At 44.3% G+C, this 18,119-nt stretch overlaps 1 protein-coding gene across 1 annotated transcript; it reads right to left on the bottom strand.

Annotated features, from left to right (window-relative positions):
- Window positions 1-297: 297 nt before the first annotated feature.
- Window positions 298-14,309, bottom strand: ALKAL2 (ALK and LTK ligand 2). Its single transcript, XM_083495787.1, has 6 exons — window positions 13,784-14,309; window positions 11,072-11,406; window positions 4,844-4,897; window positions 4,667-4,747; window positions 1,866-1,931; window positions 298-927 (listed from the first exon to the last, which is right to left on the bottom strand). The coding sequence occupies exons 2-5, from the start codon at window positions 11,340-11,342 to the stop codon at window positions 1,867-1,869; spliced, it is 471 nt and encodes a 156-aa protein (XP_083351913.1). The 5' UTR covers window positions 11,343-11,406; window positions 13,784-14,309; the 3' UTR covers window positions 298-927; window position 1,866.
- Window positions 14,310-18,119: the final 3,810 nt, after the last annotated feature.

The raw sequence follows: 18,119 nt of genomic DNA on the forward strand, positions 1-18,119 counted from the left end.
AGCTACAGTATTGAATTGGATAGAGATGGCTATTTTAAGAAGCCCTGATAATGGTGATTTGGCAGGATGGGAAAGGTGGTTGCACAGGCAAGTAGAGTCATGGGTGGGTTACCATTCTGAATGAACTGTTTGCAAGGATGCTGTTAGCCCACATGAAGCCCACCTCGGGGCGTGTTCCATCTCTCATCACACGAAACACCCCCACTTTGAAAAGGAATTTGATGTCTTTGGTCTAGTGTAGTTCTTTCCCATCTTAAGTACTATAAGTAGGAAGAAGAAGAATGATGAAGAGCCAAGTTATAAACCCAACACTTTATTATGTATGTTATTTACAGTATTCACATATTGCACATTTAGCTGGAATGTTCATACCTCTATTGTACAGGAAACAGATGGCATTTTAGTGGATGCAGAATCCAAGTTTTACTTAAAACATGTTTGTCTCTTCCACGTGGCATGCAGTTTGCACTCAGTAAGAGTACACCATAACAGATTTATGAAACATTTGTAACCAAACAGTTTGAATTCCATAAGCAAGAAAGGTAACCTTCTCCACAGGAAGGCTTCCTTGAAAGTGTCCCATGACGTCTCTAAATGAAACATGTTCTTACTTGGGAGGTTGATAATTCACTGAATTTTTTGGCAATGCAACACTTCTGATATAGGGTGGCCTTAAAGTATGAAACATTTTAAATTGTTATGGTAGAAAAACTACCAGAAAAAAATGTGTATCTGTAAACAGTGGTGACAGAATAGAAAACACATGTTTTAAAGATTTTATGGGAAGTAGTCTATCAACTTGCAAAAATAAATCTCTTGTTCACAATGGAATATGTTACAAAGATGGTAAGTTCAATTTCCCTGTTGGTTTCCAAGGCACTTCTCTTGGTTCTTGATAATAGCTTTTTCCCTTGATAGTAGTAACATCTGAAGCAAAGACAAGACAACACCGCCCACCACAAAATATTAGTTTCTCGGTTTTCAAGTGAGCAAAATATTTCACTTTTGTTTGTGCTGCACAATCTGGCATGCAAAACTCTTAGTCGGTTACCATTTGCTGTCAAGGGATAGGGATTTAGGTAAGTGAGATAAAGCCTTCACAGTTCATGAGACCAGCTCTTGGATACTCCAAGGCCTACGCTATATTTTTACTTCTTCTTAAATACACTGATTTCCCTACTTGTGACAATCATTCTTATGTGACAGGCACCCCCAAACTCGGCCCTCCATATGTTTTGGGACTACAATTCCCATCATCCCTGACCACAAGGGCTGAAAAGGTTCTCAATCTCAGTGTTGATTCCAAGAGAAATGAATTGGGTTTTGATTCTTGATATTGCTTACTGTTGTTAAGTTGGTATTTCAGTGAAATATAAATGTGCAGTTTTGGAGACAGATTCAGCTGAATGCACATAACGTTTGTTCATGCTTCAACTACATTATAACTGTATTATAGATAGATTAATCGCTCCTACATGTATATTTTTAAGCTGCATTCAAATATGGCATAATCAACCTGTAACTTTAAATAGAGACCCAGTGTCAATACATAGAAACGGATGCTGACTCAGCCCCTGAAAATTAGCTGTGCCTGGATGTGCTTTGTTTCACTATCTGCTAACTGCATACAGCTATGAATTCACCCTTGATGTCTGAGAGTCTTTATGCTGCTTTCCGGTAGGGGGTATCCTTTTATTTATGGCTGGTATTTTGCCGAGTGAAGGGTGTTGTGTCATTCTCTCTGAAAGGGGAATACCTTCTCCAAAGAGCTATTGCGCAATGCTCATTAATTGTATCAAATCCACAATGGTGATGTTGCTATGCATATACAGGCAGTGTGCAATTGGTCCTTTCAAAAAGCTTACCTTATCCTTCCGTGCACATTGGACTTACTGCCAACCGAGTAAGAAGCCTGGCACATCTTTTATAGTCTAGTGAAAAGATCATAAATAGAAGTTAACAAACAACCCGGTATAACTTGAGGGTTTGATTTTTTTTTTTTTAAGTTCCTTATTGTAAGGTTATACAAGGAACTGCAAGCCTGTTGCAATTCATTTTGAAACCATTTATTTTTAAGTTATAAGTTTGAATTCTTTGCTTAGAAATCTGGCTGTATAAATGAGATTTTTTTTTTAGTTTTTAAAGGGATTTTATATGCTTTTGCGTGTATAATGCTATGCAGACTGGCCTGGAAGAAAGCACCTCTCAAGAAGAAACAGACGTGCACATGTAAACAGTTCGCTCCCATGGCTATGAACATGCACAGGAGAAATAGCTGCAGTGCATGCCTGGACAGCTTAGGTATGCAGGATAGCAAATAAAATTGTGGTGTTCGTTCCATAAAATGAAAATTCTCATTTTCTACTACAATGAACTAGCAAAGACTGATAATAATCTGAAACCGAAAACTCAAAGGGGATAAAAACTAGAGCACTGTTCATCTTCAGTTTGAATTTCTTGCCCTTTATTTGAGCCACAGATTACATTTTAGTTGTGTGTACAAAAATGTAATAATGTGAATATTGCCAACTTGTATCTGCTACTGTATATACATCAGTCAGGATTGGTCCCAGCTCATATAACATGTACACTTGGTGGAAAGCTTGAATATGGGACAATGAAATGTTCACAGTAAGATAATCATATCTCTAGGTTAATAAATCAAGATATGAGCAAGGATTTGATCTATGCATACAGGCCCTTTGCTCCTCCATTTCTGATGTGAGCAAGCCAATCAGAAAGTCTTCAGTTAACTGCAGTTTCTCATTTCTTCTGAGCTAGGATAGTATCTCAGCTTCAAACCATGGCTTAATATCATGACTTGTTCCAAAGTTGGTGAGCATAGTATGAAATGGAAAACTGCTTAATTAGAGCCTTGCATACAGACTGCATGTGCAGAGAAAGGGCTTGTTCATATTACTGTCTGAAGGTGAGCAATTTGTGAAACCTCTAGACTTCATAAAATCTAATGGCAAGGATCAAACTTTTAGGCTGCTTATCAAACTACTAAGCTTATGAAAGATGCATACCTGCAAAATTCATTCAGGTAATCAATTTTATGTGAGCTACAGCCTGAAAAGAAACTATTTTGGGAGCCTTCACATTTGATTTAAATCGTTCTGCAACCTACTTTGAAGGCCAAAACATTAATGTGTGTGTAAAAGCCCCGCTGTTACGGTTTTTGGATACTACAAAAACACAGTTAATCTAGTAAGGGAATTAATTCTTCTGTGATTGGCAGTAGAATTAGTAATTTTCTCTAATACAGCAAATGACATGTGTCTGACTTGCACATGCAAGTAGTTTTTTTTATGCACAGTTGCCAAGAATAAACAATCAAAATGTGAGTCAAGGTATTTAAATGGCTGCCAAGTCAGGCTAAGGCTACTGGGGGAACAGACATTAAAGATGCACCATTAAGTACTCCTCCCTAGATCACACTCATATAATCTATCAGCTATCTGTTGAGAAACTAATCAGCAGCCCAAGCAGTGATGTGCAACAGGGTAAAACCAGCTGGATGGGAACTGTTCAATTAGTGCTACCTCATAACTATATAATATATTTTCCCCCAAAATGGTGTGCATAGGTTGGGGGGGAGAAGAACCCAAACGCAATACTTAAGAGTCATAGTTATCATTCCTAGGCTCTTGGATTATGGGTGTACAGTAAGCCCGCAATTTACAGGCATTTAACTTGTGCACATTCAGCTTTACATGCATGACGAAAAATAAAAAGGGGCCAGGGCTCTTGGAGAAATGACTTTGGCAATCCCACCCACCATTGAACCCAGTGTGTTTTGACTATATGCGATTTTGGCTTTGGGCAATCCCCGGAATGTAAGGAAATGCATCATTTTAATAAGTGTGGCATTGCTGTTAGCTGTGACTTCTGCCAGTTAAACAACTTCTTAACTGCTTGTGCATCTCTCTCTCTCTCTCTCTCTATATATATATATCCCAGTGTTGCAAACCCAGATTTTATTCTTTAATGTCTGTTATCTGATGTACTATTAAGTTCCAAGTTACTATATTGCAAACCAAAGGCAAAGGAGTTGACAGATAATTGGCATACAAATTTGAGCTGCCTGCGGAAAGTACGTTTTAAGTTGATAGTTAAAGCCATGAGACCTCTTGCAGGAGTCACAGCAATAGCACTTAAAATATTGTCCCGTGGGTTGCAACTCTGTGGGTGAAATCCAACAGTGTCTGTCTACCAGCAGAATGACTGCTGTTGACAGAATGGGTTCTCCCACTTGCAAACTCCCAACATCTGCCCTGGGTGGTTGGAAGACCCTATGAAGCAGATCTGTAGGGAGACGTCTGCTCACATGATGCTGGATGTTGCCCTATGCTTAAGAAATTTAAGATGAAACTCATAGTTCACACTTATAGGTACTGCTGGTTGTCTTCAACTAACCCACTGAAATTAATAACCATGACTAGCTTATGTCCATTGCTTCACTGCATATACTCTTGTGTAAAAGCGAGTTGAATACATCCCTGAATATTGACATTTGAGTCTCACTATACAGCAGTCTCTTTAATTACTGTAATTCCACAAACTCCTTAAATAAACCGAATAATAATTGCATTGAAAGACAGCTCTTTATTAAATGCAACTAAATTAAATGTCTGGCAATGGATTCTTGGGTGATAGCACTTACATGCAGGAATGGTGCAGTCTCTTGTATGATGGTAAAGTCTATGAAAGTGTTTAGTGCATTTTGGACCAAAATAAAGATGACCTGGGGGAGAAAAGAATTAGCGGATCAGTTGAATTAGTACCATATGAGGATAATTACAGACAAAAGTACCATGATAGAATGTTAAATTCTGCTTACCTGTTAAATGGTTTAAAAACTTGTCTTTCATTCTCAGATCTCTAGGAACTATTTCTGTTAAAAGGAATGAAGGACATTGTAACAGAATCGTCATTCATGTTCTGTACATTTATATACAGGGGTAATAATAATAATAATAATAATAATAATAATAATAATAATTACATTTAGCTTCCAGAGGTTTTTCATTTTAAGATGTTAAACTGGTTGAAAAAGGCAGTGGCATTTTCATGGATCTTAAAAACCAATTGTAGGCTCATTATTTGCCCTTTGTAAAATTCTCATTTTCTAAAAAAAAACCCCACCTAGATACACCTAGCCAAGTGTTAATAGCATTTAACACCTACTAAAATCAGTAATATTTTGAGTTAAAGACAGCTGGGATTGAATTTAATTTTGTTCACAATTCTGGGGAGCAAGTGCCATTGAAATCAAGTGGGATGGCTTTTGAGCAAAAGCAGTCAGCTTCTGTCCTACTCCAAATGTAAATGTTTCTTGCTTCTAGGCAGCTCTTGTATGTACAAGTTTTAAGAGATTTAGTGGTACATTGGATTCCACTCTGGCTGCCCATCTCTTTCTTCACAAGTAAGAATGCCATGGCTCTTCTAGCTGCTCCTGGCTTAGCTCTTCTGATGTAATTGGGGGAGGAAACAGGACACCTTAACTGAACAATATGAATGTGCCCTACATTTTGGAATTCCAAGTCCATGAACATCTTTTGTTAGTTTGCATAACACCTAATATTATCATTATGATTCTTCCACCCAGCTGACTGGGTTGCCCCAGCCAATCTGGGCAGCAGAATATAAAAACACAATAAAACACCAAATATTTAAAACTTCCCTATACCGGGCTGCCTTCAGATGTGTTCTAAAAAATCATATAGTTGTTTATCTGTTTGACATCTGACAGGAGGGAGTTCCACAGGGCGAGTGCCACTACTGAGAAGGCCTTCCGCCTGGTTCCCTGTAACTTCATTCTTGCAGTGAGGGAACCGCCATAAGGTCCTTGGAGCTAGACAGTGGGAGTGGAGACGCTCCCTCAGGTGTACAGGGCTGAGACCATGTAGGGCTTTAAAGGTCTGCACCAACACTTGGAATTGTGCTCGGAAACATACTGGGAGCCAATGAAGATCCTTTAGGACCTGTGTGATATGGTCCTGGCGGCCACTCCCTGTCATCAGTCTAGATGCCGCATTCTGGACTAGTAGTTTCCGAGTCACCTTTCTAGACATTCAGACTGCACCATGTTTGTGCATCTGAGTTGAGCTGTTGAAACACAGGTGCCACTGCTTGGGTATGTGATGATTAATGGGAGTGTCAGTAAAACATGCAAATCTGCTGACATGTCAGAGACCAGCTGTTGCTCCATGTTCATGTTAACAAAGAAATTTGTATCATGTGGTTTTACACATACAGGGTTGCGAACGTGATCTGTGCGGGAGGCGTGTTCGCAACCCACAGCGAACAACCCACAGACCCACAGTCTGCGCATGCGCAGATCGCAATTTGGGGCTTCTGCGCATGTGCGAGCACCGAAACCTGGAAGTAACCCATTCTAGTACTTCCGGGTTCGGCGCAGTGCACAACCCGAAAACACGCAACCTGAAGCATCTGTAACCCGAGGTATGACTGTACACTTACTGATACAAAGGTATAGACACCCATAATGAAGAACCTGGAGTTTGGCATAACAGAATCTGCAGTGTCCTATTTAGTTCCTAAGCTCAATTCCTCTCAAATAATTGCATTTTGTTATCCAGGACAAATGTTCATCAAGCACGGTCTGAGAAACTGACTGAATAGGAGCATATTTTCAGGAAATGTAACCACAGTATTGTAAGGGAGAACAACATAATTTACTTGCTTCTTACTCATGTGGTTTGCTTTCCCACATCCTGTGTTAAATGGAGGGGAATGCAACTAGTTCGTTGAAATCCTCTTTAGCTCCTTGTGGCTGTCTCCTTGATTTACTGTCACATTTTATTGCTTTTTGTTACTTACATTAAGACATCCGTGTTGATTGCACATGAAATGCTACACTTGTCTTTTTTTTACCATAAATGAATGCCTAAGTGGCCTTTGAATTCTCCTGGGACCTCTTTATTGCATTTAAAGTCAGAACTACTTCCAACCAGATCTGATTCACTGGTAAGTTTTAGACATTCTCGAAATTCACCATTTATTTACAGTACTTCTAAGCATAGTCAAGCTCAGTTGAATTGACCTTATAATATTTGACCTAATTGTGTCATGCGCCACCTTAAATGCTTAGACGTTTCTTTCAAAAGTCCCTCCGGGGACCGTCAGGCTTTAGATGATTGATAGGTAGAGTTCTGGCTAGTAGTTCCTTGCAATGATAGCGAGACTGCTGGGGAAAAGCCTTTCAGAAGTTGGCAAGTTGCTTCAGCACAGTTTTATTTTGATTAGAACAGGTTCTACTTCAGCTGTTGTGCTCCAGTTAAGTGCTGCACAGTGGTTCTACATCAAGCTCAAGCCGTTAGTTAAGCAGGTTTTCAGTGTGAAATCTGTTTCTAACACATTCCTCACGAAAGTTGCCCAAAACATGAATAACACCATGTTAGGGAAGGCTGATGCAGACTGTGGTGGATTCTATGATTTCAAACTGCAGCTGGAGTCATATTTTTGAGTGCTCCTCTCTTTATATATATATTTAAAACCATTCATCCGCCTGCCTGACAAACAAAAAATAAAATCTTGTACAGGGAGAAATTTAGATGATTGTTCTTAATGTGCCAGTTTACTGTGTGAAGGGGTGTTTTCCATGTAGCAGAGAGACCAACACTCTGACCTATATCCAGCACAATAAACAACAAATTCTATAATTTTACAGGCTTCTTCTACATAATAGGCCGGATTCAACTAACAAATTCAATTAACAAGTCAACATCCAGCACACTTGGGCAGAGACTGGGGGTTATACACTCTGGAAGAGACCAGTGGTGCTGATGTTTACCTTGCCTGGACCTCCTGCTATACATGTCACCGATTAGTGCCAATGCCACTTAAGCGATTGTATTGGTGATGGTGGGTTTCCTAGAAGAGGTGGGCATTTGTTTGATTCTGATCAGTACTGGACAGCTGCCATTTTATATTTCTCATAACGCAATGGTGCAGAATTTGCCAGGTGCTCTGGAGCATTGCAGTGTAGGGAATTTTAAATGGTGACCACCAGGCACAAATTCAAACTAGTAGCCACTTTTGCTCCCCAAGTAAGAGTGTTGGTGCTGTTGGGTAAGCCCACAGGGGTGGGCCAATTGGCAGCACCTCTGCCATTCACCGGTGCCAGAAGGACCCAATCCGAGCACAAGACAGGGAATCTGCATCAGCACCATGGCTGTCCATCAACATCACCAATGGGTCACCCAAGCCTGGTACCTGACCTAGATTTCAGGGTCTTGCAAAGTTTCTTGCTTTCCCTGTGACTAGCTGAATTGTGTATATTGCACATATATTGTGGAAAATTGTGGAAATTTATAAAGTAATTCAGCATTTTAAGTCAGAGAATGCACAGTATTGTATACAACCCAAAGCTGCAATCCCAAGCAACCTTATTACTTTGAGAATTTACTTTGAAATGAGCTTGTTTAGATCTGGATGCAAATCTTATTAAACATTAGCTGATATTAGCATATTATAGTGGCTGACAGGAGCGGGAGGGAGGATCTTCATCTTATTAGAATAACTGTTGGGTCTCTGGACTGTAATAAAGATTGTTGTTGTTGTATTAGAATAACTACAGATAGAGTGAATCTACAAAGGCATGTGGAACCCTTGCAAGTGAAATTTCACTCTCTGAAAATTTTAGCACCCACTGCCTGGTTATTGTTGCTCAATAGCAATGGTATACTTGAGTACTGTGTTTATTGAGAACTCTCTGTAGGAACTCTCACTTTGTCAACAACAATTACTCTTTCAAGGAAAACCTCCCAAGTTCTAGATGCATCAGAATTTTGGGTGTTTTTCAGTATATAACTTTTTTCAGCCTTTTGGAATCTCCCCTTTTCTTTTCCTGTTGTGCTTTATTGCCATTTACTTGCAGAGGGGGAGCAATTCAGTGCCACCCATGGGGTGTGGTCTAAATCTTCCCCATTCCTCTAAGGTGCCTCCTAAGCAATATAATATATGATTAAGTACTACTCAAACAGGACCCAGCAGATCAACTATATTTGCTCTAATTGACAAGTATTTATGATAAGCCTAAATTCCCATTTTCAAGGGACTTGCAAGTGTAGTCTGCAAATCTTTTATTATTATACGTAAGATTTGACAGTGCAATCCTGTGAATTCAATGGCGCTTACCCCCAGGAAAGTACACACAGAATTGTAGTCTAATTGTCTAAAGCCAAATTTCTGAAATAATTTACAGCAGAATTAAGCCCCAACAAAGAAATGCTGTTTCAGAGTAACTAATGGCCAGTTAAGCCAAATAGTATGATTTTAAAGAATTAAAGTTCCAGTGATATAAGCACGACTAAAATTGGCTATTTTTTTAGTCTGCAACTAGTTCTGATTTCTGGTCCAGGAAACAGACAGTTCTTAAACTGAAAATTTGCCATTGGTAAGACTTCTTTCCAGAAACATGTTTATGGTGTCAAAAACACAGGCATAGAAATATAATTATAGCATTTCTCAATACATAACAGAGACAAACCCAGCCAGTACAAGCACTATTATTGATTTCTGAAGAGTAGCAGGAAAGAGAGAGAACTGCTTACATTTCAGCAATGAGTATGCTGCCACATTTTCTGCATACCTTATGGATATACACAGCCTTGTTTGGAGAATTGGGGCGGGATAGCTGCTGCTCTGGTTGGGGGCTGAAATCAGTTTTGGACAGCACTGATGGGCTGGCCCTTGTATCAGTCATGAAGCACCTCCCTCTTAAGGGCTGGACTATGTGCAATGCTGATTGGTTTGCCCTTGTGCCAGTCACAAAGCTATCTCCCCTATCTGAGCAGATTTCAAAGTTAAACAATGTACAACCACAGCAAATGAACAAGTTGGATACCTAGAGGGGACTAAAAAAAAATGTTGGCTGTCTCAACCTCTTGCAAGCTGGAGGTTGTTTTCTGGTTGATAAAGTGTGAGGAGTGGAGTAAAGCTTGCATTGCAGCTGAAAAACCTGCCATGCTACTCTTTCAAGGTATGACTACAAGTAGCCTTAATAAGTTTACAGAAAATGACAGAATATCATTCCAGTTCCAAAGTGTTCATTTCCGTGAAGCTTGCAAACAATAGCATAGCTCAAACATTGTTGTACTGAAGACTGCTCTAAACAGCTGATAGCAGACCTGCTTCAAAGATCTTCTTCAGATAACTTTTTTAAAAAACACATTCCATATGAGAAACTGAAAAATATTCATTCAACCAATGCAATTTAGTTGCTAAGGGAGGTTTCCAGGTGTCAACCAAAAACTCGCCTGCAGCCAACTGCTTAGAACATTCTTCAATACAATACTTTGCACTTGTAATTATATTTTTCCTGCTTTGTTCTAAATTTCTCCTCATCAGTATATTGTCACAGCCCTGGGCTTTTCAGGCCCCTTATACAGAACTGTATAACTACTTCACTCATCTATTAAAATCAGTGCAATTTAAATTTGCTTAACCTTCAAGATAAAATCTAGAAAAAAAGAAACTTTAAAGAAGCAGAAAACCTGTGGGAGATATCCGAGTGACTAGCAGTAATCAAATGTAGATTTGCACACGAAGTTGCCTTATACTGATGCAAACCAGTCTATTGGGACGGGAACCCTCGAACTATGGAAAACTTTTAAAAAGAAACAGAGTTTCAGATTTGCAATTGACTAGACTAGAGTATCAGACAAGGAACTGTTAGCGAGCCTCGGAGCACATACATCGCAAAGTGATCTCCTTTAGATGATGCTTCTCGGATTTCAACCTATTAATTTGCTCTTCAGCGCCATCGATCGCTGAAGGAGGGCGTAGCATGGTTATTCCTCGTTCAACGCGAGGGGAGCTTTGCTAGTCTGGCGTTTGCCTTCAGAGCGGTTATTGAGGAATCCGCTGCACAATTAAGGACTGGAGCAATTTGCAAGCCTCCCCCCACCCCCGAGATTTCTCAGATGCAAACTGGCAGCTTGATGACCGAGCTCCCCGTTTTGTAAAGTTTAACGCAAAAAGAAAAATGAACGTAACAGGTTGCAGTGTCTCCTCTAACACAATGTAGTATTATTTGACTTACCAACTCTCTGTTCTTCTGAGTAAGATCCATAATCGGGTACTACTTCCCTTCTCCGGTCCAAAAGATAGTCTTGTTTGTACTGAACCCCGTTCTCCTCGTCCTCCTCCAGGTGGTATTTTTTCAGTTCCTGAATGATCTCCATGATCAGGTTTAAGAGGTTCTGCCTTTCCTTCAGCCCTGCGCTAGATTCGGGTCTCTCTTCGCAATGTCCCGCTGAAAGCATCGCCAGCACCAGCCCCACCAACGCAGGAGATCTCAGGAATCGGCCCATGGCGCTTCCGAGGTCAAACGAGGGATAGATGGAGCCACTTTCCGAGTCCACTCCCTGAAACCAGCTGTGGAGGAGAGATAAGTGTCACTGCCGGGTGTCACATCAACGCGAACAGTGAGTGGCAAGTTAAAGCAATTATTCTCCCTTCAAGGTGAGAGTGCCCAGATTTTCCAACCTCTGCCTTCTCTCCCTCTCTCTCTTACTTAAAAGAGGGGGAGGACCTAGACAATCAGCTGGCAGCTCTCTCTGCTCTTTAGCCAAGTAGGATCTAGCAGCAAGAAGAAGGCAATTGAATTCCCCAGCGGCATTCGCGTCTCACTCGCTTGGTCCTGAACTCACTGCTTTTGCTCTTGGTGCCACGGAGTTAAAGAACGCTTGCTTAGGACAGGAAGATGGATATCGAATACTTTTAACACATGGTGTTTGGGTTTTGTTTTGGTTTTAAAAAGCAGTGGGTGGGACCTGGAGATCAATCAATCAATAAACTTTTCACTTCGAAAACAAGGAAGAAGCATAACCCTATCCCTCATTGAGTCCACAAGCAGCAGAGGGCTAGGAGATATTTATTTGCAGAGGAGCTGCTTTCTGGAGTATTCAGATCAGCTTGGCAGAAGACACCCTTCTGAGCGCACGGCTTCCAAAGCAGGGCCTGAGCGCCAGCGATGAAACTCCTCCTTGCTTGTTTGGCACGCGAGGGAGCCTTGCACGAAGGGAAGGGCTTACTCACCCCTCTCGCTTAACTGGGAAGCCCCAAGAGTGGGAATCAATGCTTCTCAGCCAGAGGCAGTGCCACCGAGTGGTGAAAGGGCGCCTTGAGACGCCACTTTACTCCGGAGATGAGGTCCAGCGTGGACCCTCGAGATGCTGTCGGATTCCAACTCCCATCAGTCACAGACAGCATGTCCAATGGTCAGGGGGTGATGGGAGATGAAGTCCAGCAACTGGGACCGCACGGGTTCCTCCCGCCCGCCTCGCACCAAAGGCACCCCGCCTCTCCCAACTCAGCAGCCTGTCCCACAGCCTTGCTTGTCCCCCCCCCTTCCTATGGGAGATCAGCATGGCTTTATATGAAAAGCAAACTCTAGGGGAAGCAAAGGACCTGAGGGATTCCGCGCCCCCCTTTCCCCCTCCTCTTTTTCCTTTTGGAAACCTGGAGACCTGTTTTTGCGTAAGGAGAGGCAGGCCGAGGGAGGGGGAACGCAAGAAGCTAGTGCAAAATGCCAGGCAGGTAAATAGAATCTTGCCTGGAAAAGTTTGGCAAGCTTTCACGGCATTCTGCAAGGGGGTGGGGGGGCGCGCAAGTGACGCTGTCTTTCAAGTCTACTCGCTCCCTAAGCGCTTGGCTAGCCAGCAGGATGCCTTGATCCGAGAAGAACTTGGCCGCTTTTTTGCTCCCCCTAATTTGTAATCTGATGAGGAAATGTGGCGGGGTTTCCCCTCTTCGCTCGGCAGGTAATTTATCAAGTGGTTACATGCTTACATCCGAGGGCATACACAGAGAATCCAAAGTGACGCGCGCAGGCTCAGATGCTCTGGTCCAGCGGAGTGGGAACTTGTGGTCCTCCAGATGTTGCTGAACCCTCGACCTATCATCCCTGACCGGTGGGCTGGGGCTAATAGGAGCTGGAGTGCAACATCCGGAGGGCCGCAGGTCCCCCAGTCTAAACCCCCTCTCTCCACCGACGCCAAACCCTACGCAGGCACATCGGCGGGTCTGGGAAGCCCTTCGGCCCTCCCATGTCCAGCGCGCCTTCCTCCTCCTCCTCCACGTGGCTTGCGGATGCTCGAGGAAGAGCAGCCTTCGCTAGCTTGGTGCCTCCCAGATGTCTGAGGTCTGCGACTCTCCGCAGCCAGCGCATCTGGGAGGCACCAGGCTGAGCAAGTCCGGCGTGAAGAGAGCGAGAGAGAGGTATGAACATCTGGCTGGCTGAGAGCGACCCATTCATTCGAAAAAGGCGGCTCGGTCCAGCCAGAGCTGTCTCTGCACTTCTCAGCCTCGTCGATTTCGCGAAGAGAAGAGCCGAGATTCCACCCGTCGAAATCAAGGCGATTTCAACGAAGCGCTTTAACTTTGGCTTTAACTGCTCTCGGCTTCTCCTCTTCCTCCTCCCTTCCCCACCAGCGAGAAAGACTCGGGAGGCAAACGGGGCGAGCGGGGCGCCCGTGCCACAGCCCTCTCAGCTCGACCCTCCTCCTTGCCGGGCGGCGGCTTGGTGCCTCGGGCTCCCTCCCCTCGCTGCTCAGCAAGTGAATCGGCTGGCCGTGCCGGCGAGTCGAGCCAGTCGAGCGACACCTTCCGGAGGTGCCCGAGCGCAAGTACGCCACCGCCGCCTTCTCTGGCCAGAGAGCGGCTGAATTTGGCGAGAGGCGCGCGGTGGATCCCGCCGTCCGGGCGCGTCCGCCCTGTCGTCTCCTGCTCCTTGAGCGCTCGGGAGCATTACCTGCCTCCGTTCGCCCTTTGAGGCGGTGTGTGTGACGGGGCGTCCCTCCCTCGCCGGCCGGAGCCTCGCTTCTCTCGCCGCGCTCTGTCTCCTTTCCCCGGCGCGCACGCCGTCCGCTCTCCCGCCACCTACTCCATGTCCGCGCTTTTATAGAGGCTTATATAGGGTATCCGCGAGGTGGCCGCCGCCGCCGCCGCCGCCTCAGACGGTATCGACTTGCAAGTGGGTGGACGGCCGGCTCTCCCCCAAGTCCCGCTCTGCAGCCCCTCGAGTCGCCTCGCAGCCACTGAAGTTCTTCCCTCGCGGCTCCCCCGCCCCGGTCCCTTCTTATGCTGCCTCCCCGCAGACGTAAAACGAGCAGTCCCGGCTCAAGGGGGGGGGGGAGGAGGGAGGAAGGAAAAGGGGGGGGGGGCTCAGCAGCCCGAGTTTCTTTAATTAGAAACTCCGCCTGAAATATTCATTTCGCCCCCCTTCCCAACCACCCACCCCCACCCCGGCCCGCTCGCTCGCTTCCCGCCGTTTCCTCGGGGCGCGCAGCCTCCCTCGCGCACTTCTCGTCTCGGCCCGCCCGGCGGGCTGCATCTCTCTGGCATCACTGCCCGCCAGCTGAGGGGGGGGGGATTACCAGCAGCGGCTCGTGGGCTTGGCCGCTCGCCCCGGCCTGGCGCGCTTAGTGTTCGGTGGGGCGGGAAAGGGCGGGGTGCGAAGACGAGGAGCCGGGGTTTGGTTTACATTATCTAATCTTCCGGAGCGAGAAGCGGCAGATCGATGCCCTTCCCAGTCGTCGGAGAGAAGAAGAGAGCCTTTCCCATCCTTCCTTCCTTCCCCTACTTGTGGAGGAGCTGTAAGGCGGGCGGATGTGGGGTTGGGGGTCCCTCACAGCCGACGGATGGGACGAGGACCCCACGCGAGAGAGCCTTTGCCACTTATAATGTTCTGACTGGATTTTCCCAAGCAGAGGAGCCAACTCCTAGGGGCAGAGGTCCCTGCAGCCCCCCCAAAAAAACATTTGAGGGAGCCACCGCCCACCCACCCCCAGTTGATGGGCGTTGCCATTTCAATGGCATTTGTGCAAAGTTTCATGGATCAATTATGTGGGGTGGGGCTTACCTGCCCCCCCTCACCCCAGTATTTTATTCAAGTTGGCACCCCCTGCCACCAAGGGACCCTGCTAGCCCATCTTTAGAAGTGACAGGCCAGACTGGGCTTGGTTCTGGGAATCCCCAAGCAGGGCACACAAACCCCAGCAGTTGTGTTCAGTGGCTGCTATCAGTTGGAAACGTAAGACAATAATCCAGAAACAAGTGAAGTAATAATCAACCAAAGTGCTTCAGAGCATTTGCAGAGTGCCTATCTCTCTTCAAATCACAGCAGGCCAGTCTCAGACAATAGGGTACTATTAGAAGATAGCAATTCCTTCATTGGTATTGCCCTCCTGCCTCCTCAGGGTACCATTTGGATGGCTATTGTTATTTTTTGCCTCAGGCTCCCAATTATTTCGTGTTGTCCTCGACCCACACACCTGTCCACACAACCTAATGGTAAAAAGAAGAGGTTAGAGGACTTTGAAACCCGACACGCATTTTCTTTTCTAAAAAATTAAGCACTATCTTTGGATGAAGGGTGGCGTAGAAATTCCATGAATAGTAATAGTAGTAGTAGTAGTAATATATAATGGTTTAGGCTCAATGCTTTGGCACGATGGCACCACAGGTGCAAGACCTGAGAAAACTAGCACCTCATAGTTTGGGACACATGCTGACTAAACTACGGTATATGAAAATCTTCACTTCTCTCACAAGCATTTATTTATACTCTACTTTTTAGGAGAATCTCGCAAAGCAGAAGTCATGGCATAGGATACCAATAGAAAACCCAGTTTTAAAAGTTGAAATTCAAAACACCACAAAATTTTAAGACAGTTTTAAAAAGCAACCGTTTGCACAGCGGACCATAAAACACAAACGTAAACAGAATGAAACAGTATAAAAAGGCTGGCCTTGTTTATTGACTTGATTACAAGTGAATTAAGATGGCTGAAGGGTATGGAATATGTAACTCCCCCCCTTTTTTTTTTACCTTCAGAAGAACCCTACAAAATAAGTTAAAGTGAGAGAGGCTGAACGGCTTAAGGTCACCCAGTGAGCTCTTCCCAAGCCTAGTCCTATTTCATATCAGCTGTAGTCTGTATTGGGCAACCACAGTCATTGCTCTGTGTGTGTGTACAGACATGCATGGGTCCTTTAAATGTGAGGTGTACACTCAAGGTGTGAAGTGGATGTCAAATCAAGTACTAGGTTTGAATCTGAACAGGTGACTTGCTCAGAACTAGCTTACAGTCACTTGGAACTATTAGACAGTGGCAAGCTTTTTTAAAAAGAAAACTGCTTACATGAATGGTCCATTCACCTGTACAGTTAAACATTCACACAGGATTACAGTTCTTCAATGAAATGAAATAAGCAGCGCCACCTCAATGGGGACTCACAGGATTCTCCTAATTATTTCATTTGCTTCCAGGCTCATTTTGCCACTTGTAAAATGGGACTAGCAGGTATTCCACACACCCACCCACAGACATAAAGGAATGTTAAAGTGTTTTGTGCTCAAAACCATATTATCATGATTAATAATAAAGAACAATGGTTGTGTTTGTATGTTTGTTGTAAAAAAAACCAACAACCCCTGTCTCCATGAAATCCATTAATTTTCCTACAGGAAAAAAAAAGATTTCCTTGAAGGTGCCTCCTAAGCAATATAATATGTGACTAAATGCTACTGAAACAGGATCCAGCGGAACAACTCTATTTGCTCTAATTGTGTGTATATAAACCTCTCCCTTTTCTGCTAATAAAGTAAATAGAAAGTTGGATCAGACGATGTGACCCTTTCCCAACCTGCGTGAAATGGATAGGGAGGGGGAAGAAGCAGTAGAGATAATCAAGATGCACTCTGGTTGACTTAGGTAAATAATCAAGTACTTACCAATGCAAATAATGTTTCAGGTGCAAAGGACAAGATATTTAGAAGCACCATGTCCAGGTGAGGAGAGCAGCAACCCACAGTGCTGCTGCTGCTGAAGTCCAGCATTGACAGCATTGGCTGAGATGAGCAAGAAAAAAGGAAACAGGAAAGAAAAGGAAGTATGCAGTGCCTCCCTTTAGGAAACAGCAAGCCACTGAACCCACTGCTAAGCTTAAATTCCTAACTCATGTGCTTAATCTTGTGCAAAAGTTTAAAGAAGCAGTAGAGATTTGTTGCTCTTAGCCAGGGGTCGGCAACCTAAGGCCCATGGGCCACAAGCGGCCCATGGGGGTCGTTTAACTGGCCCCCGAGCTGCCCCCGAACTGAGCCGCCTGTTCGGCGAGCCTTTGCGCACTGTGCTAAACCAGCACAGCACAGCACAGCACGGCATGGCAACTCACTTCCACTGTGCCGGAAATCACGTCTGCAGAGACGCAGGTGCTAGAAATCGCAATCCAGCCCACAGAGGGATCTCCACTGGAGTGAACTGGTCCAGGCGAGGTAAACCTTGCTGACCCCTGCTCTTAGCCATTGTTTTCAAGAGCCAGCTCACTTTGGGGGGGAACTTTGCAGCCTGTTAGCGATGGTCTTTCCAAGCTAGCAAATTGACAGATCGTACACATTGTTAGATCCAAGTATACATAAAAACTCATTCTGAGCTATACAATGAAATCAGGACTAGATGTCTATTTCAAACAAACACATGTGGGTATTTCCCTGTTTTGTGTCATCTGTCTGTACGATGGAGGCACACAGCTTGTGTTCTGCAAGTTGATATATATTCCTGGCTCTCCCTGGGAATTATTTCTCTCCCAGTGCCAAGATTGTTAAAGCAAGTGAAGGGGGAAGTGTCACACTGTTGCATTAAGTGACATGTATGGGTTGTCCCGTTTTCAGACTTGCATTCCTGCCTGCCACTGCAAATTTCTTTCCTCCCAATCCGAGGCTGTTTTGGAACTCCTGCAGCCCAGCATTCAGCCCCATGTATGGCTTGACTTGCTCCGTGTTGGAGGGCTAGCTGTTATTATGAGCTAAAAACTGTTGTGCATTTCAACTTGTAGACATAAAAATGCCGTGTTTTCAGAACTGCTTAATCAGGGTTTCTTGGACTATGTGTGAGCCAAATTTCAGCTTTCCAGCTGTTGGGGAAGTTCCTCAACAAATCTGATACTTCTCTCAGTGATGTTCAAGTAATGTGTCCACAACGTATCATTGCAGTGAAGCACAAAGATTTTACCAGCATGCCTCTCTGCACGTAAAAGGGCAGTTTGAACCATGGTTATAGAAGACTTAACATTTTTCAAGTCCTGGG

This window comes from Podarcis liolepis, assembly GCF_965112155.1.
Source record: "Podarcis liolepis genome assembly, chromosome: 3".
Taxonomy (NCBI): domain Eukaryota; kingdom Metazoa; phylum Chordata; class Lepidosauria; order Squamata; family Lacertidae; genus Podarcis; species Podarcis liolepis.

Excerpts from the sequence above, each read along its gene's own strand:
- ALKAL2 (XM_083495787.1), bottom strand. The coding sequence starts at position 11,342 with ATGGGCCGATTCCTGAGATCTCCTGCGTTGGTGGGGCTGGTGCTGGCG. Across the intron at positions 4,898-11,071 it reads CTCAGAAGAACAGAGAGTTG|AAATAGTTCCTAGAGATCTG; the intron begins GTAAGTCAAATA and ends TCCTTTTAACAG. Across the intron at positions 4,748-4,843 it reads GTTTTTAAACCATTTAACAG|GTCATCTTTATTTTGGTCCA; the intron begins GTAAGCAGAATT and ends TTTCTCCCCCAG.